Consider the following 26721-nt stretch of genomic DNA (forward strand, 5'->3'; position numbering starts at 1 on the left):
TCAGTCTGGGCGCGGCGGTTGGGGAAGAGGCTACACTTAGGCTTAGTCTGCCCAGAGGCGGCTTGGCCAGCGGCAGGGACCTGACGATCGGATCGGTATCGGGATCAGGATGGCGGAGCGGGCCGGGCAGAGGCACCTTCTCCTTTTTTTCACAGCGGCGACCCTGTGTGAGTGCTCTGGGTTTTGAGGAGGATCGTTGGAGTAGGATGGGGGTCGGGTGCTCCACCCCTCTTCCAGGCTCGGCCCCCACCTAGGAAAGTGTTTTGGCCCCTCCCCCACCATGCATACACAACGTGCTCCCCCCCCCCCATCCCGCGCCATCTGCAGCCCTACTAAGGGCTTTGTGCTGTTGTCCTCTCTCAGCCTCTCTCTTCCTCTCTCTCTCTCTCTCTCTCTCTCTCTCTCTCTCTCTCTCTCTCTCTCTCTCTTTCTCTCTTTCTCTCTGTCTCTCTTTCTCTCTCTCACACACACACACATACACACACACTCACACTTTCACTCTTTCGTTCTTTCTTCCCTCTCTCAACACATACAAATGAGATATTTGTAAAGCGCTTAGCACAGTGTTTGACACATAGTAGGCTCCATATAAATCCTTATTCCCTTCCCCTATTCATAATTTACATACACAATCCCTTAAGAGGTTGTGTCCACCCGCTCATTTCCCCCATATACTTATGCAACCCAGTGAGGGGGCTCTATGGCAGACCCCCATATATGAGAAATAGCTCGTAAAATTGCCTTTTGTGTCTTACCACCACCTGACTGGGGTCACAGTCGACTGTGGGTTGGGCAGGGAAGGGGGTGAAGATTTCTGTCCCTGTTGCCGAGGAGACCTTTTCTTTAGCTAGTTGCCTGATTTCATGGGAATGCACCATCCCTCCCCCGCTTAATTCCTTACCATTTGCAAGTCCATGGTTGTTGCTTCTGGGAGCCATTTATTCCCAAGTTGGACCAAAGTTGAAATTTGGAATTGCACAAACAGGCGGAGCTTCCCTAGACTCCTCTCCTACTGTTCTACCTCCCGAGAACTTTATCTTTGTTGTTGACTAACTGACCATTCCCCTTGGGAAGGGGGAAGTGTTTGTTGATTGGGTGGACTTTTTTCCCCCCAGCCCTGAAGGACACTGCCCTCCCCCCCAACCCCGTCAGAATTTTTGTTCCTTTCATAAACTCCCTTTTCTCTGGAACAATGGGAAACACTTTTGGTTGGGCCTGTGCTCTTGCATATATCCGTTTAGACCAGCTGTCCGGTTTGTGTATTGGTTAGTCTGTGTCACTGCCTGTTTGTACCTGTATCTATTTGTGGAAATGAGTTATGGGAATGTTTATTTGTCTTATCTGAGTATCTGCCTGTGGTGTAAACAGCATATAGGTTTTGTGTGCGTTTTTTCTTTTCCCATTTCCCCCCCCTTTCCCTTTGGTTTCTCTTTCATTTCCCTTTCTTTTTTTCTTCCTTTTCCTTGTCCTCTGATCATCCCTTAGAAATGTACTGGCTTTGCGAAGTCGCTTGTGTCATAGCCAAGATTCAAGAAGTTGAGCCCTTTCAGACAAAATGTCTTCTCTGAATTACTCCTCTTTCTCTAGCCAGGGGCTTGGCTTTAAGGGGTCAAAAGTTAATGAATCATGGACTCTTCTTTTCTGCCTTCTTCCCCTAATTTCTTTTACACCTCAGGGGAATTCATAGGCATTTTGACCCAAGTTGGGTAGTTTGCTAGTTTATTAGATTGCTTTGTAGTCTGGTTAGGGAATGAATAGGTAACCTAGAGAGAAGAAAGAAAGGAAAGGACTCATGGTCAAAAATATTTATAGCAGCTCATTATTATTGCAAAGAACTGGAAACTAAAAGAGTGCCCATCACTTAAGATATATGAATATAATGGAATATTACTTTACCATTAGAAATTGTGAAAAGGACAGTTTCAGAGAAACCTGGGAAGTTTTATGAAAACTGATGTAAAGTGAAGTGAGGAGAACTGAGGAATAGAGGAACAGCTGCTGCAGCCTGGCATTTACTTCAGGGTGATGGGTGAGGTGAAAGGAACCGAAGGTTGATTTAGTAGAGTTGACTTAGGAGTATAGTAGAATACAGGACATAGCATGTTCAGAGGCTGGTGAAATTGAATAGAGGTAAGAGTCAGGAGACCGGGGTCCTTAAATAAATAACTTTTAACTTCTCTGGATTTCCTTTTTATTTGTTTAAAAAAAAATTCCTATCCTGCCCTACCTCACAAATTTGTGGCAGAGATGAAATAAGATAATAGGTGTAAATTGTAAGATAGTATTATCAGGTGATCACTGCCTCAGAATTGAGCCCTTTCACTTGAGCGGGCTAGGATAGAGAATGCCAATACTGTTTGAAATCCATGTGGAGAGAGCATCATGGGAAGTTTCATGGGTGAAGATGAAGCAGTAGGGGAAGTATGTATTTCTAACTCCCCACTAGTAGGAGGATGTAGAAAGTAGGGCTGCTTCCTGGGCTTTTAGTCTGGTGTTTGTTTCTCTCATTTGGCTGTGTTGGTCTGTGTTTTCCCATTCTCTAACCCACCTACCTATTCTGCTCTAGTGGTCAAAGATGAGTTCCTGGGGGTTTTCCACAATGGGCTGTGCTGTCCGGACCAATGTTTGGAAAAGAGCAGAGTTCTCTCTTAGAAGGATACCTCACAGAGTAAGGAACGGAGTTGAAAGTACAGGACAATTGAACCAATGTTTAATTGCCTATTATGTATAAGATACTGTACCAGGCACTGGGAATACAACTACCAAAATGTAACAGTCCTTAGGGGCAAGTGGAGAAGATAAATAGGCTTGCCCAAGTCTCTTAGATTGTGCGAGCTCTTTGGAGTGTAGAGACTCTGATGTTATTTATGTTTGTGGCCCTAGCACAGAGCAGGTGCTTCATGAATGTTTGTTAAATTAAAAGCTGAGTTTCAGTTTGGGAAGTTTTTTCATGGCTATTATATGGAGGAAGGGAACCTGCTCTTCTCATTTCCTCAGAGGACCAAATTAGAAGGAAAGGCTGGAGATTACAGATAACAGGGAGCTTGGGGGCTAGATATTGGGAAAGAGCTATGAATTAGCAGAACTAGTGACTAAGTAGGGTGGCTAGAATCTCCTTTCCAGGAGTTCTCTCCACATAGGAAAGACCGCATTGGGCTGGGCTAGCCCAGGGGAAGCTCTGCCTAGAAACTGGGTGGGATGAACTCTGAAGTTCTGGTATAATTCTACTGGGGAGAATGTTTTGTGGCATTTAAGGGGTAGTAGAGAACATGGGGCTTGAAAGAACTTGGATTGAAACTCTATTCCAGTTTGTGCAGGTCCTGGTTTTCTGTTTCCAGGCATTTCAGGTGGAGGAAGAAGGGCTTGCTGCTGTGTCCCCATGTTTCCTGCGCTGTATTTGATTTTTTGGCCTTATTTCCTGACTTCCATGTAATTGTTATGGAAATGCTTGTTTTTAGGCTACGGTTGGGTTCCTCTGGGGATTATTACTGACCGGCTTTAAGATAAGAGATGTAGTTAACGGTTCATTAGCTTCATTACCCTCCTGTAGCCGGAGATGTGGGGGCCTGTCCTGCCCTGAACTTGTTTCCCTGAGTGGGAGGAGACAGGACACAGATGCCAACCGACCAACTAGGAATGAGAGGTTGGGGAGGTGAGTCAGTTCTCTCCCTCCCTTCTTCTTTCTCCCATTCACCTTTGGCCTGTCCTTGAACAAAATTTCCCTCAAAACCTGCAGCAGGCAATAAAAAAGTAAGGAAACAAACATTTACTAATCATCGACTGCAGGGCTGGTCAGCCTTAGGTTTTTATTGAAACAATAGACAATATATTTTGATTTGCCATTTTAGTGAGCTGCTTCCTTTTCTAAAGCATTTGTGTAAATTTCTATGCTTGTAGGCGGGCCGCATAAATCCGGCTCGTTTTGGACAGCCCTGATCTACTGTACGGCCAAAGCTTTGCAGATATCTCATTTGTTCCTCACAACAACCCTGGGAATTAGATGCTACTATTATCCTTATTTTACAGTTGAGGAAACTGAGACAAACAGGTTAAGTGACTTGCTCGGGGTCACAGAGCTAGCAGTCCTGTCCAAGGCTGGATTTGAATTCAGATCTTCCTGATTCCAGGCCCAACAGTTCCTCCACAGTGTCACCTAGCTGCCTCAACTAGGAGAACTAGGAAATATGTCTTGGAACACGTGTAATCTTGTTTTCTCTCTCCTACCAGCTTGGCTTTTCTTTCCTGTTCCCCTAGCACCTTCATTCTGCTTTCTTGTTTCCATTTCCAATATTCCTCGTGCTCAGAGACTAGTCTAGTTGGCCCCAAGTTGGAGGTGGTTTTTGTAAACCCAGTCCTGTTGGGAGTTTTCAGCTTGGACAATCTGATGTAGGCATTTCGTTTGGAGCTAAAGGTTGTGTAATGGATTGAGACCTTAGATGTCGGAAATGTCCTCCCTTTCCTTGACAGGAGGCAGCTGAGTCTAAGGGATAGTGGTAACAGTGTATCTCCTTTCCCATGTTTGTGCTTGTTTTGTGGACACGATAATAAGTCTCATACCTCTTCTCCCACACAACCTTGCAGTGGCGGGTTTAGGAAATAGACAACTTGTCATAAGTTAAAGAGAAAAATGCATTTCCTCATATACAGAAGAATTAGGCAGTTACTGTAAGGATCTAGATCTGACCTTAGAGTCTGTTTACTTTCCAGCAGTTCCAGTCACCTTTCTCATAGGGGAATGCTTGAATTGAGTAGGAGGTTGGACTAGATAACCTATAAGGCCCTTTCCACCTCTGATTCAATGTCTGGCTCTGGTCTTGGTCAGGAACCACGTGACAGCTGAGTGGCCAGCCACAGGAACAGTCATGAACTAAAACTAGCCCTTCCCTGGGAATCCTGCCTGTGACTCCCTGATAAGTGAGGTTTCTATCTAAAGTCCAGTTTAGGTAATTCGGCTCTGTGGAGTGGGGGTGGGATGATGAAGTAGGTTGGGGAGGGGCAGGGACAAACAGGAAGTACGGCGCCAGGCCCCAGGACTGAAGGCTGGGCGGGTTCTCTTGTAATGATGCCTGGACAGGTCTGGCCCAAACCCCATGGCAGGGACGCAGGGAGGAGGGGCGAAGCAGGTAGAACTGGAAATTCCACCAAGAGGGTGGGACAGAGAGTAAGAGTAAAAACTCTAATTTTGCTGCTACCACCCCTCTTTGCTATCCTCCTTGGGCCATGCCAGCTCCCATGTCACTTAGTATGCAGCCAAGGATGGGCAGCTTCGGCTCAGCCCAGCCTGTTGGCAGCAGACTCAATGGGTCTTCTCACGCTACTCGTTCCTACCCTGCCCTGGCCCTACCTTGTCTTTTGGAAAGTACCCATTAGCATCAGACCCTTCTGGCACAGTTGGAAGGGCCAAGCCTGGTTTTCAAGAGCAATATTTTTGCAGTATAGTTAAGACATCTAGGAAGGTAGGAGTACAACAGAAAGAGATGAAGGAAGGTGAAAACCCCAGGCCCAGATTCCAGCAGTGTTGCCTGGTCTTCTTGAAATTTCTACTTCCCAGAAAATTCTCAATCCCTTATATCTTACTCTCTGGCCCTTACTTTGCCTCTGTTCCATTTATTAGATTTGCATTCACCCACGTTAGTTATTTGGTCTCATTCTTTATCGGCTATTTCTTCTCTTTTTTCTTTTTTTACTCATATTCCTTGATCCCTTCACTGTATTTCCTTTTCTGGTATACTTTCTGAGCCTTTGTTTTTGCCTTCTCTTTTTTATTTCACTCTTCCCAGTCCCCCCCATGTCACTTGTGTCCCCCAGTCTTCTCCTGTTCTCTATTTTCATTGATTTTTCTAAACTGCTAAGAACTTCCAAGGAAGACCACTTTTGCCATCAACCACAAGCCAGAGTCTACTGGCTCTTGACCGGTTTTGCCCTGGCAGTTAGTTCATCAGTCTTCTACCTTACAGATCAAGGATGTAGACCAATCTAAGTGACTAGTGTCCTATAGAAATTTAGATCCGTTTGCATTCTTTTGCACTCAAACACCTGTATTTCTTCTTGAACCTTCCCCTTACCTCTGCTTATTGATCATGAAGAGAAAGTGAATATAGGAAAGTTTTCTTATAATGGAAGAGGAACAGTTTATAAAAATGAGAAATCATAGAACTAAGAATTTGTCTGTACTGTTTTTCAAATCCTTAATGGTTTCAAGTGGTGCAGCGTGATGTCTGAAGACGTCAGCCATCTTTTAGTCTGAACCCTCTAGTCTGCTTTGTTTACTAAGATTCCTTCTAAGTGGTGTGTTTTCTTTCCAGGGTATTGTTCACAGATTTTGGCTCTGACCAGCATTTAATCCCTGGATTTAATCCATTGGTAGATTTATAATTGCTATCCCATATCAAGGTGACCTACTACTCTGCAGATCCTGAGACAAAATAATTACATCTGCCTATCTCTATAGTTATATAAAATCAAAGCAATATAAATTAATATAACTCATCATTGATTCTTTTTTTCTTTCTTAAAATATACTTGTGATTTCCTCGGCACAGAAAACTCCTACCTAGAGAGTTGCTTGAGTACAATTGACTTGCCTAGGGTCGAACCGCTAATGTATCTGAGGCAGGACCTGAACCCTGGTTTTCCTTACTTTGAAACTGACTCTCTAGCCACTTTGCAGCACTGCTTCATAGACATCAATTGGTCCTGTCCCTTCCCTTTCTCTCAATTCACAGATGCTCTTATAACCTCCTTCTTACAGCCTGTCCTTCCCCCATCCTCTCTTCCCTCGTTGGGAATAGAAAGCTAAACACAATTATAATTCATTAATTTGATAGCCTGGAACTTTCTAACCATACTGTATCCAGGAGTAAGACTAGGATGAGGTTCATGGGGTCAATTTGTAAAGATTCTGCCCAGAATTGGATACAGTGCTCCATCTGTTTAATAATTTTAGACGCAGAGAGCCAACATTTGATCTATTGTTTTATACTGTTTGTTGTTGTTATGCCCAGTAACATGAATATGTAATGCCTACGAGGAGTGGAATTTCATAAGAGGAAGAAATTTGAATAAGAGGAAGTAAAAATGGTAACAAAATTCTATTATGATAAACTTCAAGGGAGTGGGGTAGCGTCCAGACTTTTTCATTGTATCTTAATTTCATTATCATAAATGCTTACTGAACTTGGAGGTGGTCTTTGGGAATTACCCAAAAGCATCTCCCCCACTCTGTAGTTTACCTATCATCGTAGTCTTTTTTTCTAGCATTGACTTTATTAAAATAGCAATGTTTTGTCTAGGAAATTGTGTCAATTCAATTAAGCAAATACTTGTTAAGTGCTGACTGTATGCTAGGCACTGTGAAGAGATACAGTAGAGTCAGATTGTCTCTGCTGTCATGGAATTGGGGGCTAATAGAAGAGCTAATGTTCATACACAGCTAAGGTAAAATGGTTAACCTAAGGACTGTGGACAGGTATGTTTTCACTGCTATGATGAAAATGAAAACTTTGATTGACTTGGTCCATCCCTCCTTCCATTCTGTTGCTGCTGTTCTTGACACTTTGGAGTGAATGATCCCCTTCTTTCCTTCCATACTGGTGATTCTATATCTTTGAACTGGCTGCCAGAAATGTTTTTATGCTGCTTTGGGTACATACACAAACATAGCTACTCTGAGAGGTGTTTTCATTAGGATCCATATGTACAAATGGTCTTGTGAGAGAACCAGGCTGAAACCCCCAAATCCGTGTATCCAACCCTAGTCTGTCTCTGCTGAACTTCAGTTCTGCATCACCAACTGTCATTTGGACAGTTTGACTTCGAAAGAGTCTCAAACTCGATAAGAGCCTCCTAATTGATCTCCCTACTTCAAGTCTTTTCCCGCTGCATTTTATATTCCATATGGCTGTCAAAGGAATTTACCTAAAGTCCATGTCACCTTCCGTTTCTGAACTCAGTGAATTCCAGTGGCTCCCTTTTGCTCTTTGGATCAAATATAAACCCTTCTCTTTAGCGTTTAAAGGTCTTGACAGCCCTCTTTTTCTAACCTTCACATACATCACCCTCTCCGCACACTTTACAGGCCTGCTGCACTGGCCTGCCTCCTGTTTGTTACTTACTGCCTTTGTGCTGTCTTTCTCCTAAGCTTAGAATGCTCCTCCTCCCCCCAACTTGGGCTTAGACCACATGGCTTCCATGGTTTCTTCTAGCTCTGGCTCTGTGATCTCCATGAAACATCTCACCTCTGCCTTTTGGAATCCCTGGTTTCCTTCAAGACGCAGCTCAAGTGCCCTGAACTGCAGATCTTTCTGTTCCTCCCAACTGCTGTCTTCCTCTTTATTGTTACCTTGTATCTGCTTTATATGTGTTATGTATGTACCTACATATTTGTATGTTGCTTCCTACCTTTGAATATAAACTGCTTGATGGTAGGGACTGTATTTTTCTCTTTCTCTCCTTCCAGTGCCTAGCTTATTTTGTTGTTGTTCAGTTGTTTCAGTTATGTCTGACTCTTGGGGTTTTTTCTTGGCAAAGCTATTGGAGTGGTTTGGCTTTTCCTTCCCCTGCTCGTTTTACAGATGAGGAAATGGAGGCAAACAGGGTCACACAGCTAATGAGGCTGGATTTGAATTCAGGTCTTTGTGACTACAGTCCCCCTGCTCTCTCCAGTTAATGAATTCTTGCTTAGTTGATTGGCCCAATCAACTTTCTGGAAACCAGTGTTGCTCTGTAGACTTGCCCAAAAGGGAGACTGTGCTGGGTACTGAATTCATTTCTACTCTTTAAATTTCTTGACTTGTGGCTCTGAGTGACTGAAGCCCAATATTTTTTTCCTTTGATCTTTAAAAACTTGTCCACTTTAACTGTCGCCTCTACTATTATGAAATACTTGAAGCAGCCACCATTCCTTTGTCAGCACATTACTGAGTCCAAGGGTGCATATTTTTAGGGCTTATTTACAAGGGAAGAGGTATATTCAGACATATTACAAACAGGTCCTAGGAATCAAAGTGCATGAAAGCTTCTGACTAGAAGATACTTTGGTTGATTTTGCAGCTTGTAAAACCTATCCTAAGCTAGCTCTCCATCTACATTCTTCCTAATAGATTCTACAGTAATTAAAGGCATTGGAGTGGGAAGGAAATGAGGTCATGGTTACTATTTGAGGACATATGTGTAGCCCAATGGAGAGGAGAGGTATGTTGTGATGGCTGAGAAAGGAAAGTGAATGGAGTAATCTTGGTAGAGACTGTAAAGCACTTTTTCAGTGAGAAGCGTACACTTTATATTTGATACAATGAAACAAGTTAATTTCAATGATTTCCTCTACTAATGAACTCTGGATTAAGTCAGTAGATCTGAGTTCTAGTGCTGTCAGCTGGTGGCCTCCCGAAGTCACTTCATTTTTTCATCTTTATTTCTCATATGGTAGGAAATGAAAACAATATTGTTTGGTATCGCCATTACCCTAGCTACTGGTGCCCTGCCCCCTAAAATACCTTGTGGTTATCTCCTATTAGAGGCAGCTTGACATATTAGAAAGAGAGGCAGCCAGGAGGACCTCAATTCAAGTCCTGTCTGTGATATTTACTGCCTATGGGAGCCTGGGCGAGTCACTTAACTACTTTGTACTCTAGGTGACTCTTAGTAAAGTCAAGAATGTTTATTAAGCATTTACACTATGCTAGTTCTGTGCTAAGTGAGGGGAATACAGAGAAAGGTGAAAACAGCCCCTGCCTTCAAGGAGCTCACAATCTCATGGGTGAGACAATACACAAACAATTATGTATGAAGACGTTACATACAGAATAAATTGGAGATAATCTTAGTGGGCACTTAGAGGGACTTTGAAAGGCTTCTTGTAGAAGGTGGGATTTTAGCTGAGAATTCAAGAAAGTCCAGGAAGTCAGGAGGTGGAGACACGGAGGGAGAGAGGAAAAAAGGCGCAGTTGGGAAATGGCATATGGTGTATAAGGAACAGCAAGGAGGCCAATGTCACTGGATCACAGACTGTGTAGCGGGCAGGGTGTAAAGTGTAAGAAGACTAGAAAGATAGGAGGCAGGTTGTGAAGGGCTTAAAAAGCCAAAGGATTTTATATTTAATCATAGAGGTGATACGTAGCCACTGGAGTTAATTGAGGGGAGGGGAGGTGACGTTTTTGAGACTTTGGATTTAGGAAAATCACTTTGGCAGCTGAATAAAGGATGGATTGGAGTGGGGATAGACTTGAGGCAGGCTGGCCAACCATCATGCTATTGCAGTAATTAAAATGTGAGGTGAGGTGATGGGGGCCTTTACTGTTGTGGTGTCAGTGTCAGAGGAGAGAAGGTATGTTTGAGAGATGCTGGAAAGGTGAAATCAACAGGCCTTGGCAACAGATTAGATGAGGGCTGTTGAGTTAGTGAAGAGTCAAGGGTGTTACCAAGGTGGCAAACCTGGCACCTGGCAGAATCATAGTTCCCTCAGCAAGAAGAGGGAAGCTTGGGAGGAGGGAGGCTTTTAGGGGAAAGATAATGAGTTCTGAACAATTGTCAGAGCAGTTTAATCTTAATCTTTTAACCAGAAATACCACTGCTAGATCTGTAACCCAAAGAGATCAAAGAAAGAGCAGAAGGTTTTAAATGTACAAAATATGTGTATTAGTTATTTTTGTAGGGGCAAAGAACTGGAAACTAGTAAGTATGTTCTGTTGGAGAAGTTATGGCATATAAATGTAATGGAATACTGTTGTTGTGTAAGAAACAATGATGGGGACAGCTTCAGAGAAATCTAGGAAGACTTGAAAACTGATACAGCATGAAATGAATAGAACCAAGAGAAGAATTTATACTATAACAACATTGTAAAATGATCAGTTTTGTGAGACTTGGGAGCTCTGATCAATGCGATAATCAACCACGATTCCAAAGGACCAATAATGAAGCCTGCTACTACACACTTCCTAACAGAAAAGTGATAGAGTAAATATGTAGAATAAGGCACACATTTTTGGACTTGGCCAATATAGGAATTTGTTTTGCTTGACTAAGTGTATTTTATCCACAGATTTTACTTTTGTTTTTTTTAATAGAGAAGGGGAGGTAAGGAAAAAAGATGATTTTTAAAAAGATTGCTGTAATGAGGCAAGAAATAAAAAGGACCCACATAAATCCTTGGCATTGCTATACATTACTAACAAAGCCCAAGAGCAAGAGATAGAAATTCCATTCAAAGTTACTGTAGACGCTATAAAATATTTGGGAGTCTGTCTGCCAAGACAAACCCAGGGCCTATATGAACATAATTATGAAACACTTTTCATGCAAAAAAGTCAGATCTAAATAAATGGAAAAATATCAGTTGCTCATGGTTAGGCCAAGCTAATATAATAAAAATGACAATTTTACCTAAATTAATCTATCTATTCAGTGCCATACAAATTGAACTACCAAAAAATTATTTTACGGAGCTGGATAAAATAATAACAAAATTCATCTGGAAGAACAAGAGGTCTAGAATATCTAGGGTATTAATCAAAAGAAATGCTAGGGAAGGTGGCCTAGCCATACCAGATATTAAACGGTACTATAAAGCAGCAGTCATCAAAACTACCTGGTACTGGCTAAGAAACAGAGTCGTGGATCAGTGGAATAGGATAGGTACACAAGATGGAGAAGTCAACGACTATAGCAATCTACTCTTTGATAAACCCAAAGAATCCAGCTTCTGGGCTAAAAATTAACTATTTCACAAAAACTGCTGGGAAAATTGGAAAATGGTAGGGCAGAAACTGGGCATAGACCAATATCTTATACCATATACCAAAATAAAGTCAAAATGGGTTCATGATTTAGGAATAAAGGCTGATACTATAAGCAGTTTGGAAGAGCAAGGAATAGTTTACCTATCAGATTTATGGAAAAGAAAAGAATTCATGATACAACGAGACAGCATTACAAAATGCAAAATGGATAATTTGATTATGTTAAATTGAAATGTTTTTGTATAAAAAAAGGCAATGCAACAAAGATTAGGAGGGAAGCAGAAAATTGGGAGAAAATCTTTACAACCAGTGTCTCATCTCTAAAATATACAGGGAACTGAGCCAAATTTGTAGGAATACAAGTCATTCCCCAATTGAGAAATGGTCAAAGGATATGAACAGGCAGTTTTCAGAGGAAGAAATTAAAGATATCTATAGGCATATGAAAAAATGCTCAAAATCACTACTGATTAGAGAAATGCAAATCAAAACAACTCTTAGGTACCACATCTCCTGTCAGATTAGCTAAAATGACAAAACAGGAAAATAATAAATGCTGGAGAGGATGTGGGAAAATCGGAACATTGTTACATTGCTGGTGGAGTTGTGAACTGATCCAGCCATTCTGGAGAGCAATTTGGAACTATGCCCAAAGGGCTATAAAAATGTTCATACCCTTTGACCCAGCAATACCACTTCTAGGGTTGTAAAGGACCCATATGTACAAAAATATTTATAGCGGCTCTTTTTGTAGTAGCAAAGAATTGGAAATCAAGGGGACGCCCATCAATTGGGGGAATGGCTGAACAAGTTGTGGTATATGAAGGTAATGGAATACTATTGTGTGATAAGAAAAGGGGATGATACAGACTTCATAATAACCTGGAAAGACTTACATGATCTGATGCTGAGTGAGAGGAGCAGAATCAGGAGAACATTGTACATAACCACAGATATATGGATTCTGTGATGACTAACACAGATAGACTTTGCTCTTCTCAGCAACACAAGGTGAAAAGAAAACTCCAGAGGACTCACGATGGAGAATGCTATCTACATCCAGAGAAAGAACTATGGAGCCTGAATGCAGATTGAGGCACACTTTATGCTCGCCTTCCCCACCCCCCCTTTTTTTCTCTTTTGTTTTTGGGTTTCTTTTTGGTTCTGTTTCCTCTTTCTCATGATTCATTCCATTGGTCATAATTCTTCACAATTTGTGTTGTGTGTAAATAAATTCATTGCAAAGTTATACATAGAAAATATATCGGATTCTATACCATCTTGGGGAGTAGCAGGGGGAAGAAAATCTGGAACTCAAAATTATGTAGAACCGAGTGTTGTAAACTAAAAATAAAAAATCTCAAAAAAAAAAGAAGTAAAGAGGTCTAGACTAGGGCAGCGGTGATGGGGAAGAAGAATATAGAAATTCTGTTTATGACTGTATAATTGTGAGTGTAATATCTAAGTACATATATATATATACATATACGTATATATATATATATATATATACACACATATATGGCATCTGTATGTCTCTGTTACACTAAAGTTAAAACTATAGTTACTGTTGTTAGATGTGTTGGAAGAATGACTATCAAATTTATGAACTGTGGTTTTGTTTAAGTTTCTATTCCTATATGGTGTGTTTAAGGCTAGTTGCTATTTTAAGTAAGGGATATGCTTTATTTAGGTTCCATAGAAGAAGAAAGTGTTTTTGCATTTCACATACACACTTAAATTTCTAAGTGTTAAGTTCCATATATGGTATTGTGGCCCATCAAAGACAATTTCGTGTGCTAACAGCCTTAATGAAGACAGTTCTTATTTAATCTTTGGGAATGACCACTAAATAAAAACATATTTCATGAATTTGATGAATTCTTCCCTTGTTAAGAACATAAACATGAGTTTCATCTTTAAAAATGAGTGAAAGTAAATATGAAAAGAGAAGGCGCTGGTGTATTACAGCTTCTCAAATAGACCACTTTGTTCTTTCTCTCGTCTCTAAATTATTTTCTGGGTTTATTCTTAGACAATAGATATATTTTTAATTAGATGTGTTCCTTTTTTTTTTTTTCCCCACCTTCCATCATTTACTACAGCTGTAGGTTTAAATCCTGATTCTGATGCCTTGGGCAAGTCCTGAGCCTCAGAGTCCTCATGTTAATAAGGGGGTAGGATTAGAGGGCCACTAAAGTCCCTTTTTACATCTAGAGCTGGGGTTCTCTGGTTGCCTTCGCTTCTCTTTAGCTACTCCATTTAGTGGAATCAGTTCTATATCAAGAGTCATAAGACCTGTGTTCTAGTTCTAAGTTCTAACTAGTTCAACTAAATAGTTGTACCACATTAGGCAAGTCACTTTATTTCTGTTTCTTCCATGGTGGTTGTGAGGATAATGAGATAACATACATAAAGTGCTTTATATATCTTTAAGTGTCACATAAGTGATAGTTGTTTTAATTAATAAAAAATGAAGATAACACTTAACCTTCCTACTTCTTAGTATTATTTTTAATTCAATTTTATTTTTCAGAAGAATTTGTTTCAATCAGCAAAAATCTGCCTTTCTCTCCCTCCTTCCTCCCCTAATTGAGAATAAAAGAAAAACAAAACCCATTACAAATATAGTCAATCAAAACAAATTTCCATGTTGGCCATATTTATCTCATTCTGCATTCTTAACCCCTTCACTTCTCTAACATGTAACATGTTTCATCATTAGTCTTCTGGAATCATGGATGGCTCCTAATTGTTGTTTTCTTCAAATCACATTGTTGTCATTGTATAAATTGTTCTCTTGGTTCTGTTTACTTCATTCTGCATTAGTTCATACAAGTATTCCCAGGTTTCTTTGAAAACCTCTCCATTATTTCTATAGCAAAATAGTACTCCATCGCACTTTGGTACCATGACTTTTCTTTTTAACCATTCTTCAATTTATGGGCAGTCTCTTAGATTCTCATTCTTTGCCACTTCAAAAAGAGCTATAAGTATATTTTTTTACATCCTTAGAGTTCGTTTTGTTTAGGACTGATCCCTCTCTTTATCTATCCTGCCTCTGATTCCCCCCCCCCCTTTTTTTTCCCCTTTGCCTATCTCCCATTTGAGTGAAATAAGTGTGTTTGTGTTTGTGTAAAAGTTTATTCTTCCTCCTTTTGACTAGTTCAGATGAGAGTGAGGTTCAAGTGTTGGCTGTTTCCCCTAATCCCTTTTTCCTTATTTGTATAGATGTTTACTTGTGTATCTTGATTGTGTGAGATAATTTTTCCTAACCACCCTTTCTCTACTCCACCTCCTCCCCAGCTTATGCATCTTCCCACTCTTTCTATTCTCCTAAGATCATCAAGAGATAACCGAACCACTCCTAGGCCTTGTCTAATTACTCTGATGATGATAGGGTTTAGAGGGGACACAGGTATCATTTCCTCATATTTGAATGTAAGCATTTTATCGTTTAGTCCTTTATCATTGTTCATTAATGTTTACCTTCTTATGTTGATCTTCATTCCTGTGTTTGAACTTCAGAATGTCTTGATAGCTCTGATCTTTTCATCAGGAATTTTTAGAAATCCTTTCTTTCGTTTGAGGTCTATTTTTTCCCCTGTAGCATTATACTCAGTTTTTTTGGAAAAGTTCTTCTTGGCCCTAAGCCCATATCCTTTACCTCCAGGAATATTGTATTTCAGGTTTGCTTCTCCTTTATATAGTGGTATCTGCTAAATCATGGGGGAGCCTGACTGTGGCTCCTCAGTACTTGAATTCTTTTTCTTTTTTCCTCTGGCTGCTTGTAGTCATCTTTCTTTGACCTGGAAAATCTGAATTTTGACTGTGATATTCCTGGGAATTTTCATTTTGGGATTTCTTTCATTATGTAAATGGTAGATTCTTTTTCCACCTTGCTCTCTGGTCCAGAGAGATCTGGACAATTATCTTTTAGGATATCTTTGTTTTATTTAATTTTTAAAATTACATATAAACAAAAATTTTTTTACTTTAATTTTCTAAAATTTTGAGTTCCAAATTCTCCCTCCTCTCCCCACTTCTTGAGAAGTTAAACAATTTGATGTAGATTATACATGTTTAGTCATGCAAAACCTTTTGTGTTAGCTATATTGCAAAAGAAAACACCAAAAAACCAAGAATAATAAAATTTTAAAAGGTATGCTTCAATTTGCGTCCATATACCATCAGTTCTTTCTCTGGAAGTAGATAGCATTTTTTGTCATAAGTCCTTCAAAATTGTTTTAGATCGTTGTATTGCTAAGAATAGCTAAGTCATTCACAGTTGATCATCATACAACATTGCTATTACTGTGTACAATGTTCTCCTGGTTCTTCATATTTCACTTTGCATCAGTTCTTGTAAGTCTTCCCAGGTTTTTCTGAAAGCATCTTGCTCATCATTTCTTATAGCACAATAGTATTCCATTATAATCATATACCACAACTTGTTTAACCATTCCCCAGTTGATGGGCATCCCCTCGATTGCCAATTCTTTACCACCACATAAAGAGCTTCTGTAAATATTTTTGTACATATAGGTCCTTTTCGTTTTTTTTTTTTTTTTTAATCTTACAGACCTAGTAGTGATACTGCTGGATCAAGGGAATGTACAATTTTGTAGCCCTTAAGGTATAGTTCCAAATTGCTCTCCAGAATAGTTGGATCAGTTTACAACTCCACCAACAGTCCATTTTTTCCACACCCCCTCAAATGTTTGTAATTTCTCTTTTCTGTCATATTAGCCAATCTGATAGATAGAAGGTGGTATCACAGAGTTGCTTTAATTCGCATTTCTAATCAAAGTGATTTAGAGCGTTTTTTCACTTGACTATAGATAGCTTTGATTTCTTCATTTGAAAACTTCCTACATATCGTTTGACCATTTATCAATTGGGGAAGGACTCATATTCTAACAAAATTGACTCAGTTCTCAATATATTTGAGAAGTGAGGCCTCTATCAGAGAAACTTGCTCTAATTTTTTTCCCCAGTTTCCTTCTTCCCTTCTGATCTTGACTGCATTGCTTTTGTTTTTGCAAAACCTTTTTAATTTGATGTATTCAAAATCATGCATTTTACATCCTGTAATTTTTTCTATCTCTTCTTTGGTCATAAATTCTTCTCTTATCCATAAATCTGAATAAAATAATCCCACTCTCCTGATTTCCTTATAATATCACCCTTTATGTCTAAATCATGTACACGTTTTGACTTTGTCTTGGTATATGGTAGGAGATATTGGTCTATACCTAGTTTCTGCCAAACTGCTTTCCAGTTTTCCCTTGAATTTTTGTCAGATAGTGATTTCATGTCCTAAAATCTTGGATCTTTGGGTTTGTCAAATACTAGATTACCATGGTCATTTACTGCTATATGTTACGTACCTAATCTGTGCCACTGATCCACTCCTCTATTTCTTAGCCATTACCAAATTGTTTTGATGATTATCATTTGTAATACAGTTTGAGATCTGGTACAGCTAAGTCCCCTGTTAGTATTTTTGATCTTTTGTTCTTCCAGATGAATTATGTTATGATTTTCTCTATCTCTAGAAATACTTTTTTGGTAATTTGGTATAGCACTGAATATTTAGGTACAATTGTCATTTTTTTGTTTGTTTTTGGAGGGGGGAAGGCAGGGCAATTTGGGTTAAGTGGCTTGCCCAAGGTCACACAGCTAGTGTTAAGTGTCTGAGGTCGGATTTGAACTCAGGTCCTCCTGACTCCAGGGCTGGTGCTCTACTCACTGCACCACCTAGCTGCCCCAGAATTGTCATTTTTATTATATTGGCTTTGCCTACCCATGAGCAATTAATTTTTCTCCAATTGTTTAGATCTGATTTGTGTGAAAAGTGTTTTGTAATTATATTCATATACTTCCAGGGTTTGTCTTTGCAGGTAAACTCCCAAGTATTTTATATTGTCTGTAGATATTTTAAATGGAATTTCTCTTTCTTTCTCTTGCTGCTGGATTTTGTTGGTAATATAAAGAAATGCTGACAATTTATGTGAAATTCATTTATATCCTTCAACTTTGCTGAAGTTGTTATTTATTTCGACTAGTTTTTTAGTTGATTCTCTAGAATTTTCTAGGTATACCATCGTATCATCTGCAAAGAGTGATAGTTTTGGTTCTTTATTGCCTATTTTAATTTCTTTTTCTTTTCTTATTGCTACAGCTAACATTTCTAGAACAGTATTTCAATAATAGTGGTGATAATGGGCATCTTTGCTTTACCGCTCATCATAAGATGGAAAGGCTTCTAGCTTATCCCCATTACAGATAGTGGTTGTTTTTTTATTTTAGATAGATGCTACTTATCATTTTAAGTGTTTTTAAATAGGAATGGGTGTTGTATTTTGTCAAAAGCTTTTTGTGTTTCCTGTTATCTCATGGAGTCATTGGATTCTATTTGATCCATTCTAATTTTCAGGAAGTATATTGCTCGGGCAAGGTTTTGTACCTTTTGTGCCAAGATGTTGATTCCTTTTCCAGTTCTTTCTTCCATAACTCTCATTTCTTACCCATTTTTTTCCTCTAGTTCTCTTATTTCATTGATAAAAACCATTTTAAACTTTTTCGTTTTTTAAATCCTTCATTTTCTCTAGGAATTCTAGTTGAAGTTTTGCCTAAGTTGTATTTTTCTCTAAAGCTTTGCTTATAGATGTTTTGGAGTCAGCATCTTCTTTAGGTTTTGTGTCTGTCACCATAATTGCCCTTTTTGGTGGGATTCTTTTTTCTTTTGTTTGTTCTTCCAGCCTATTTCCTAACTGCAGACTTAAATGTCAGTCCTGGATTCTGCTGTACTTCTGGAGGGAAGGTCTGAGCTCATCTTGCTTTTTTTTTTTTTATTTTTTGTATATATTTTTTTTATAAATTTCTTTATTTATTTTTAGTTTACCACACACGGTTCTACATAGTTTTGAGTTCCAGTTTTTCTCCCCTCCCTCCCCCCTCCCTCCCCAAGACGGCATGGAATCTCATATAACTGTCATGTATAACTTCTCATTGAATTAATTTATGCACTAGTCAAGTCGTGGAGAAGAATTTTGACCAATGGAATGAATCATGAGAAAGAAGAAACAGAACCAACAAAAAAAAAACCCCCAAAAAAAACAAAAGAGAAGCAAAAAAGGCAAGCATGTAGTGTGCCTCAGTCTGTATTGAAACTTCGCAGTTCTTTGTCTCGATGAAGATGGCATTCTCCATCGTGAGTCCCCTGGAGTTGTCCTTGTCCCTTAGGTTGCTGAGAAAAGCGCAGTATGTCAGGGTTGGTCCTCACGGAATCCATATATCTGTGGCTGTGCACAACGTTCTCCTGGCTCTGCTCCGCTCACTCAGCATTATGTCGTGTAGGTTTTTCCAGGTTGTTATGAAGTCCGTATCATCCCCATTTCTTATGGCACAATAGTATTCCATCACCTTCATATACCACAGCTTGTTCAGCCATTCCCCAATTGATGGGCATCCCTTTGATTTCCAATTCTTGGCTACCACAAAGAGTGAGCTCATCTTGTTGCTGCTTTCTTGGGGGTTTGACTATTGAATTATCCAGAATCTCAGGAATAGGCTGGGGACTTCAAAGCTTTCTGTGTTCCCTTAGTCTGATCCAGGCAAAGTCTGATTACTGTTCCTCTGATCAGAGCCCTGTAAGTTACTAACCTAGGTTTGGGTCTGAGAAACAATTGAAACTAAAACTTGGTTGATTCAAAGTGGCAGAATTGTGGGCTCCCCTTTGGTCTGAGATTCCTGCCTTGATTATTCCCCTGTAGATTGTAATAGATGCTGAAACTGAGACTGCTCCTGGGGTCTGAGCCACACTGTTGCTTCTGAATGTCTTCCTTTCTTTGTACACTACCCAAAACCTCCCTGTCTGGAAACGCCACCCCCATGGACAGATTCCCTTTCCATTCTGCCCTTGATATGTGATCCAGAACTGGGTAGTAGATAAAGAAGCTACCAGTTTGTACCTCTCCCTGCTGAAGTGCTCCAGTGTGGATCTGCTGATGCCCTAGTATGGGTCTGAGACCTCTTCTTGGTCTGGTGCACACCTCCTGACTGGGCATGTCCTCTTGGCCAGACCCTATACCCAGTGTCAGCCAACCTCTCTCTCTATCTCCCTTTGTGGAGCTGGGAAAATGACTAACTTTTTCAGGATTTCCCTATCAGTATTTAGTCTGGTACATTTTCTACATCTATTTGGAAGAGTTTTATGGAGGGAAGCTTGGCTGTATACTGCTTCCTACCATTCTGCCATCTTGGCTCTGCTTTCTAAAATTCAATTTCATTTTCAATTTTGAATTCACTCTCTCTTACCTTTTCTTACCTATTAAGAAGGCAAAAAACCCCAAATCATTGCAAATATGTATAGTCAAGCGAAACGAATCCCTGCATTAGCCTTGTCAAAAAGGAAGAAAGAGAAAGAAGGAAAAGAAAAATAAACATGATTTTGCACTCTAAATCCATCAGCTATGTAGAGGTGGACAGCATGTTTTATTATGAGTCCTTTGGAATTATGATTGGTCATTGTGTTTCTCAAGTTTATTTTGAGGCTCAAATAGGATGCCTGTTAAAATACTTTGAAAAATATAAAATGCTGTAAAGTTGCCAAGATATTATTATTCTTCGCTTCCATCTTTTCCCTGCTTCCAGTAGTTAATTATGGTTCCATGAAATCATTGGCTTCCATTTGGTCTGTTCTGATTTTCTGAGAGTTATTTTCTTTGGTAAGATTTTGTGGCTCTTCCAGGCTTCTCTTTTTTAGCCTTCTTCCATAACTCTCATTTCTTTTCCTGTTTTTTTCCTTTACTGCTCTCATTTGGTTTTTAAAATCCTATTTTAGCACTTTAAAAAAATTCTTGCTTTAATTCCCCCAGGAATTCTGGTTAGTCTTGTGTCCAAGTTGCATTTTTCTTTGAAACCTTGCTTGTAGATGTTTTGTTTATTCTGGGTTTGTGTCTTGGGCTTCTCTTGTCACCATATTTATGGCGGGGTTCTTTTTTTGTTTGCTCATCCTTCCAGCCTATTTCCTGATTTAGGACTTGATCTTCATGATTTAGAATGAACCTGGACTGGAAAAATGACTCGTCGTTACTTTTTCTTACCTTTCCCAGTTGGAATTCAGTCTTGGTATATTTTCGAGGTCTTTCTGGAGGTTTGATGGAAGAGCTAGGTTTTACTTCCTTCTCTTCTAGCCATCTTGAATCTGACCATGATTTACTTTAACAGCATGTATTGAGTGGTAATTACTTGTTAAGCAGTCTTTGAGCCAATCAAATGTCATGTTAGAGATGGTTCCTGGGTAATCATCCAGTTGGAATTTTTGCTGTCACAGGGAGACAGATTAGAAATGAAAAAAGTTTTTTGAAAAGCTGTTTTTCCATCTTCACTGAGGGAAAAAAATAATTAAACTAAAATTGTAGGAAATAATTTAAGCCAGATATTAGGGATAAATTCCTGATGAAAATGGCTTGCAAGACTTAGGAAGTGGTGAAAGAGGAGAGTGATAGAATCTTCTTCCCTGGAAATTTCAGTTCAAGAGAGTCTTCCAGCAGATCATAGTGGCAGGAATGTTGGATTTAGCACTGAGACACCTGAGTTCAAATCCCAGCACTGACACTCGTGTCCATGGGCACATGGCTCAACTAACTGCCTTGGCCCTGTTTCCTCCTCTGGGAGATGGTGATGACGATGATGACAACAACCACTTCTGTAGCACCTATGCCAAGTGCTGTGCCAACTGCTTTACAAATAGGGTCTCAGCTGATCCTCACAACAGCCTTGGGGGGTAGTTGCTATTATAGTCTCTATTTTACAGATGAGAAAACTGAGGCAAACAGTTTCAGTGACTTGCACAGGGTCACACAGCTTAAGTAAGTGTCTGAGGCCAGATTTGAATCCAGGTCTTCTTGACTGGCCTTTTGTGCTACCTAGCTGCCCAATAGTAAATAATTAATTACCTGTTTCACAGGTGGGTTATGCAAAAAAACACTTTGTAAACCTCAGAGCTCTGTGTAAATATGAATTACAAAGCTATAATTGGAGGGTTAGAGTCTGGGGTGAGTAGCCTGTAAGTGGTTCTTAATATTCATCATTCATCTACCCCATTCGTCGCTAGCCGATTGTTTCCCCACCAACCCGTCTCTCTCTCCTAACCCTCTTTCTTCTTTCGTCATTTTTTTCCTGTTTTTCCCTGACCCAGCTCATCTTTCTTCTCTCCAGGTTGTTCAGCATTGGGCGGTGTCTCAGTCTATACTTCTCAAGCGCAAGTTAAAGTAGACGAGAATCAACGTGAGTGGGATGAGGCTGGAGGTGGTGGGTTGGGGGTCATGAAGGAGATGGGACGGTTCTTAGGACTGGGGGTGAAGGAAACAGGGGTTCCCTTTTCTCTTTGCTGCTGCCCAGTAGCTTCACTTGTCATATTCCTCTAGCTGCTACGCTGCCCTGTTCCTACATGGGCTTCTCCTCACCTCGAGTGGAGTGGAAGTTTGTTCGGGGAAGCACGACCACCCTGGTTTGCTATGACAGCAAGATTACTGGTGAGTTGCTGGGGTCCTCTTGACAGCTTCCCCAATCGCCAAAGTGTTCAAGTCTGTGCTAGAAGCAATTGTGCCGTAACATGGAGCCAATTTAGTGTCAAGATAGTCCCTATAGCTCTTGGGAGTGGTGAGAAGGCTCCCTGGACCCTTTGGATTTAGGGGTGTTTATGAATTTGGTGTGACATTTCTACTTTGAGTCTTAATATTTCTCCATGTTTTCTCCCTTCATTATTATCTCTTGACAACCACAGCTTCCTACGAAGGCCGGGTGGTCTTCTCCCAGACTGGTATTTCTTTCCGCTCTGTGACCCGAAAGGACACGGGGCTGTATACATGTATGGTCACTGAAAATGGTGGAACAGAATATGGAGAGATCACTGTGGAGCTCCTTGTGTTAGGTATGAAACCACCCGGGTAAACCTGCATCATAACCTCTCCTAACCCTCCTGCTTCAAGCTTCATTGTCTTCTTCCTGGATTTCTAAAGGAAATTCCAAGGCTTAGAAGGGAGGCGATTGTTGAAAATGCCAAAGGACAAAGGACTCAGAAATGAACCTTTTGGTGCTTGGTGCAGGAAGGGAGAGGGAATCCTCAAATCATATAGAAATTGAAGGGCATCAGGCCAGAGGCCTGTGGAGACTGAGGAGTATTAGGGTTTCTCTCATGGCTAAGCCTGACCTGCCTACAGTCAAGGGTAGCCTGCTGTCAGGATTCAAGTAAGATTTTAGAAAGATAGATAGATAGATAGATAGATAGATAGATAGATAGATAGATAGATAGATAGATATAGATAGATATAGATATTTATATACACATACATTTTAAAAGAATAAAACATTATGCCAATGCAGGTTTTCATTACTCCTCCCTTTCCTTCTCTTTCTTATTCTTTGGTATTTGTGGTTTTTGGTTACAGAGCCCTCTAGAGGGGTGTTGTTTGTCAGTGGCCAGCTGTCTTCTCACCCCAACCTCATGGTTAAGATCAGTGTCCCTCTTTCTCTTCCTAGTGCCACCATCAACACCCACAGTCAACGTTCCATCTTCAGCCACCATTGGGAATCGAGTTGTGCTGACCTGCTCTGAGGAGGACGGTTCTCCACCCCCTCAGTACGAGTGGTACAAGGATGGGATTCTGATGCCTTCAGATCCCAAGAAGTCCCGTGCCTTCAGCAATTCTTCCTATACCATGGACTCTGAGACAGGGGAACTGGTATGAGGGTCATGGTTCCTAGGGTTGGTGAAAAAATTAGAAAAGAAATGGAGCTGAATCCCATGAACTTTGGGAGAGGCCTAGACTCTCCTTGGAGCAAGAGGCTGACTTGTGTCCTCTTCTCTAGGTGTTTGACCCTCTGTCAACTTTTGATACCGGGGAGTATTCCTGCCAAGTAAGCAATGGAGTTGGGGCCGCCAAAACCTCACAAGCTGTACGAATGGAAGCTGGTGAGTAAGCGTGGGAGAGGGCTAGGTGTTCCTGGGTGAGTGTCCTTTTCCCTCCATCTTTCCCTGGCTTTGTGTTTGTTTGGCATTGAAGGTGACTGGGTTGCCAGGGCTGGTGGCTAGGTTAGGTGATTAGCAAAGGCCTTGGGGTCCAGGTTCCTGATGCCTCCATTGTATTCCACAGTGGAACTAAATGTAGGGGGCATTGTGGCGGCTGTTATTGTGACACTGATCCTCCTCGGGCTCCTGATTTTTGGTGTCTGGTTTGCCTACTCTCGAGGCTATTTCAACAGTAAGTGCCTACCCCATTCTCCATTCCTGTTTTTCACCTTCCCCTTTTTCCCTATCACTAAATAAGAAGTCCCCACTTCCCACAAGGTGATGGATCCTGCCTGGATTCTGGAGCGGTTACATTATCTAGTCCTCTGTGGGGGTGGGGTGGGGAGGATTAGGGAGTGGGGGATATCCTACTGTGTGGACCTGGAAGGGCATCAAGCAGAATGCTGCCTGATCTTTAAGGCCTTGTTTTTTCTTTTCTTTCAGGAACAAGTAAAGGGTGAGTGAGGTGCTGGGCTCTCTTCTCTTACCAGATGCTTACGGTTGTCCTTAACCAGTAGGAGTTTCTGAAGCTGAGAGCAAGGAGATGGGAGCTACAACTCAGACCTGTGATGGGGCTAGGGATGGGGATGGGAATGGCAGGAGGACCCCAGCCTGGAAGGGAGGGCGACTGAATTCATGGGCTTCTATATATCTTGAATGTTCCATTCCTGGTACCCTATAAGGTCAGAAGTGGGGAATTATCTGGCTTTTAAACTACATATCAGGAGTGAGAGGACTGATCATTTACCTTTGCTGATTTATTTTCAGGAGCACCAGTAAGAAAGTAATCTATAGCCAGCCCTCTGCCCGCAGTGATGTGAGTGTGCTGGGTTTGGACAGGAAGGGTGTGGGCCTTTGGGAAAGAATGGGGGAGGGTTATCTTGCCAGAACGGATGGGGTTTCTAGTTTGTGAATTATAGGGAATTTACTTGAAGTTCTGTTTTCCTAGGGAGAATTCCGACAGACATCATCATTTTTGGTGTGACCCCCCCCCAACCCATCTCTTCTCCCATCTTCTGAGTTTGTCCTTTTTGGATTCTGCTGGACTCTGACCTCCTGATGTTTATGAATTTCACAGGATGCCTTACTTACTGTCTTAGTCCATCTCCTCTTAGGATTTTTTTTAATGATGACTCTCCAGCCAGGGCTTCTGTGTGTGTTTATGAATGAAGTGGAGCAATAATACCCTGCCCTGCCTTCTCTTCTCACATCACTGATGGACTTGCCTGGACCATATTTAGGGTTCCTAATCCCCAACTCTTTTTAGAATCAGGCAGGTTGAATGATGTCTGTTCCCCACCAACAGCTCCTTACCAACAGACATGGCCAAGCTCCCCAGAGTGAATATCTTCATTTCTGTGTTCTGAACTTGACCCTAACTTGGGGTCTTATGACATTTGGACTCCCTCAGGAGTGGAGAGAAGCTGGGACCTGAAGCCAGAACAATGTTTTCTCTAATAGGCTCAAGAGATTGGAGCTGTGAGCTCTGAACAGTAGAGTAGTAGCGAAACATATGTTTTTTGGGACCTCCTCTCAATTCCTTCTAAAAAAGATGCTTCTAGAGAATCTTCTAGCATCTTCCTGGCTTGTAATATGGCCACTTCAGCAAGACCACTGGATCTTTTTTGTGTAGAGGGCTCCAGGACCATGAGAGCTCTCAAGGAGAAAAAACACAGTGACAATATTTAAGACACACCTATCTGCAGAAAGCAGATCTAGGGCTGGAGGTGCAAAGCCTTTTTCACTGGGACAGATAGGAATGCCTTTTCAGAAAGGTGTCATGTGCTTGGAAAGCCTCCACTCCTGCTGAATTACAGGGTGTAGAACATGTTGTGTATGAATGTCATTTTAAATAAAAATTTTTTTGTTTTGTCTAAGCAGTTTGTTTTGTGTATGTTAGGCATGTGAGGTCTCAAAGTTGAATAAGCCAGTTAAATTCAGACAGAGGACTTCACTGATCATCCTGGGTCTTGTTTACAGGTGGGGACATTTTTGATCAAGGATAGGCCTCTACTGCCCTCTAGTGGGGTGTCATCTTTTCTATGGAAGCACAGTAATTGCTGAAGGAGCACAGTGAATCTGGTTACATATTTTTTTTTTATGACAGGCTTTGGAAATTGGAGGGCAAATGTTAAAGCTTCACATGGCTCTATGAAGTATCCCTCGATTACTGGGATTGCAAATAATCTTGCAAATCTTTGGCCTTTAAAAAAATACTTTTTATTGTGAATTTAACAATTATCAACAAACCAATGTTTCAAAGCATATACATACAAAGAAGAAAAAACTAAACTGTTACATAGTTTGTTTTTTGCCCTACTCTTTTAAATTTTTATTTTGAGTTGCTTAAAATTTTTTAAATCTGTGATTCAGATAAAATCACAGATGGCATGCTTATCAATTTCATGAATAATACAAATCTGAGAAGACTGGTTAAGATGTAGGTTGACAGCATGGGAATCCAAAATGATCTCAGCTGATTGGAACAGTGGTCCAAATTTAATAAGATGAAATTTAATCGAATAAATGTGAAATTTTACAGTTGGGTTCAAAAAAGCAACTTCATTAAGTACAAGGTGGAGGGAGGCGTGACTAGATAGCAGTTCATCTGGAAAAGATCTGAAGAGAGTTTAATGGATTGTACCCTTGATGTCAACTTTGTCTCTGAGTCAGCTTTATTATTACAGTCAACTTTATCTATGATAAAGACTATCCTAGACTCCATTGAAAGGAGGTAGTCAGATGAGGAGAGATGCTAGTCAGATTACAAATGGGTTAAATTCTGAGTCCATTAGAAAATGGACAGTGATAAACTAAAGAACATTGAAAGGAAAGTGATAGGATGGTGAAAGGCTTGAGAAGTCATACTATAATATAGAAGGAAATGGGGCCCTTTTGATAAAA

At 40.5% G+C, this 26721-nt stretch overlaps 1 protein-coding gene across 2 annotated transcripts; it reads left to right on the forward strand.

The window, feature by feature from the left end:
- On the forward strand, positions 1-25694 carry F11R (F11 receptor). 2 transcript variants are annotated; one of them, XM_036768956.1, is made up of 10 exons: positions 1-167; positions 21966-22034; positions 22175-22282; positions 22534-22680; positions 23289-23491; positions 23619-23721; positions 23903-24010; positions 24262-24274; positions 24586-24634; positions 24767-25694. In XM_036768956.1, the coding sequence occupies exons 1-10, from the start codon at positions 110-112 to the stop codon at positions 24800-24802; spliced, it is 894 nt and encodes a 297-aa protein (XP_036624851.1). In that variant the 5' UTR covers positions 1-109; the 3' UTR covers positions 24803-25694. The 2 variants fall into 2 exon arrangements, with proteins under 2 accessions (XP_036624851.1, XP_036624850.1); XM_036768955.1 differs by lacking the exon at positions 1-167 and adding an exon at positions 1191-1265.
- Positions 25695-26721: the final 1027 nt, after the last annotated feature.

Source organism: Trichosurus vulpecula, chromosome 7, assembly GCF_011100635.1.
Source record: "Trichosurus vulpecula isolate mTriVul1 chromosome 7, mTriVul1.pri, whole genome shotgun sequence".
NCBI lineage: Eukaryota > Metazoa > Chordata > Mammalia > Diprotodontia > Phalangeridae > Trichosurus > Trichosurus vulpecula.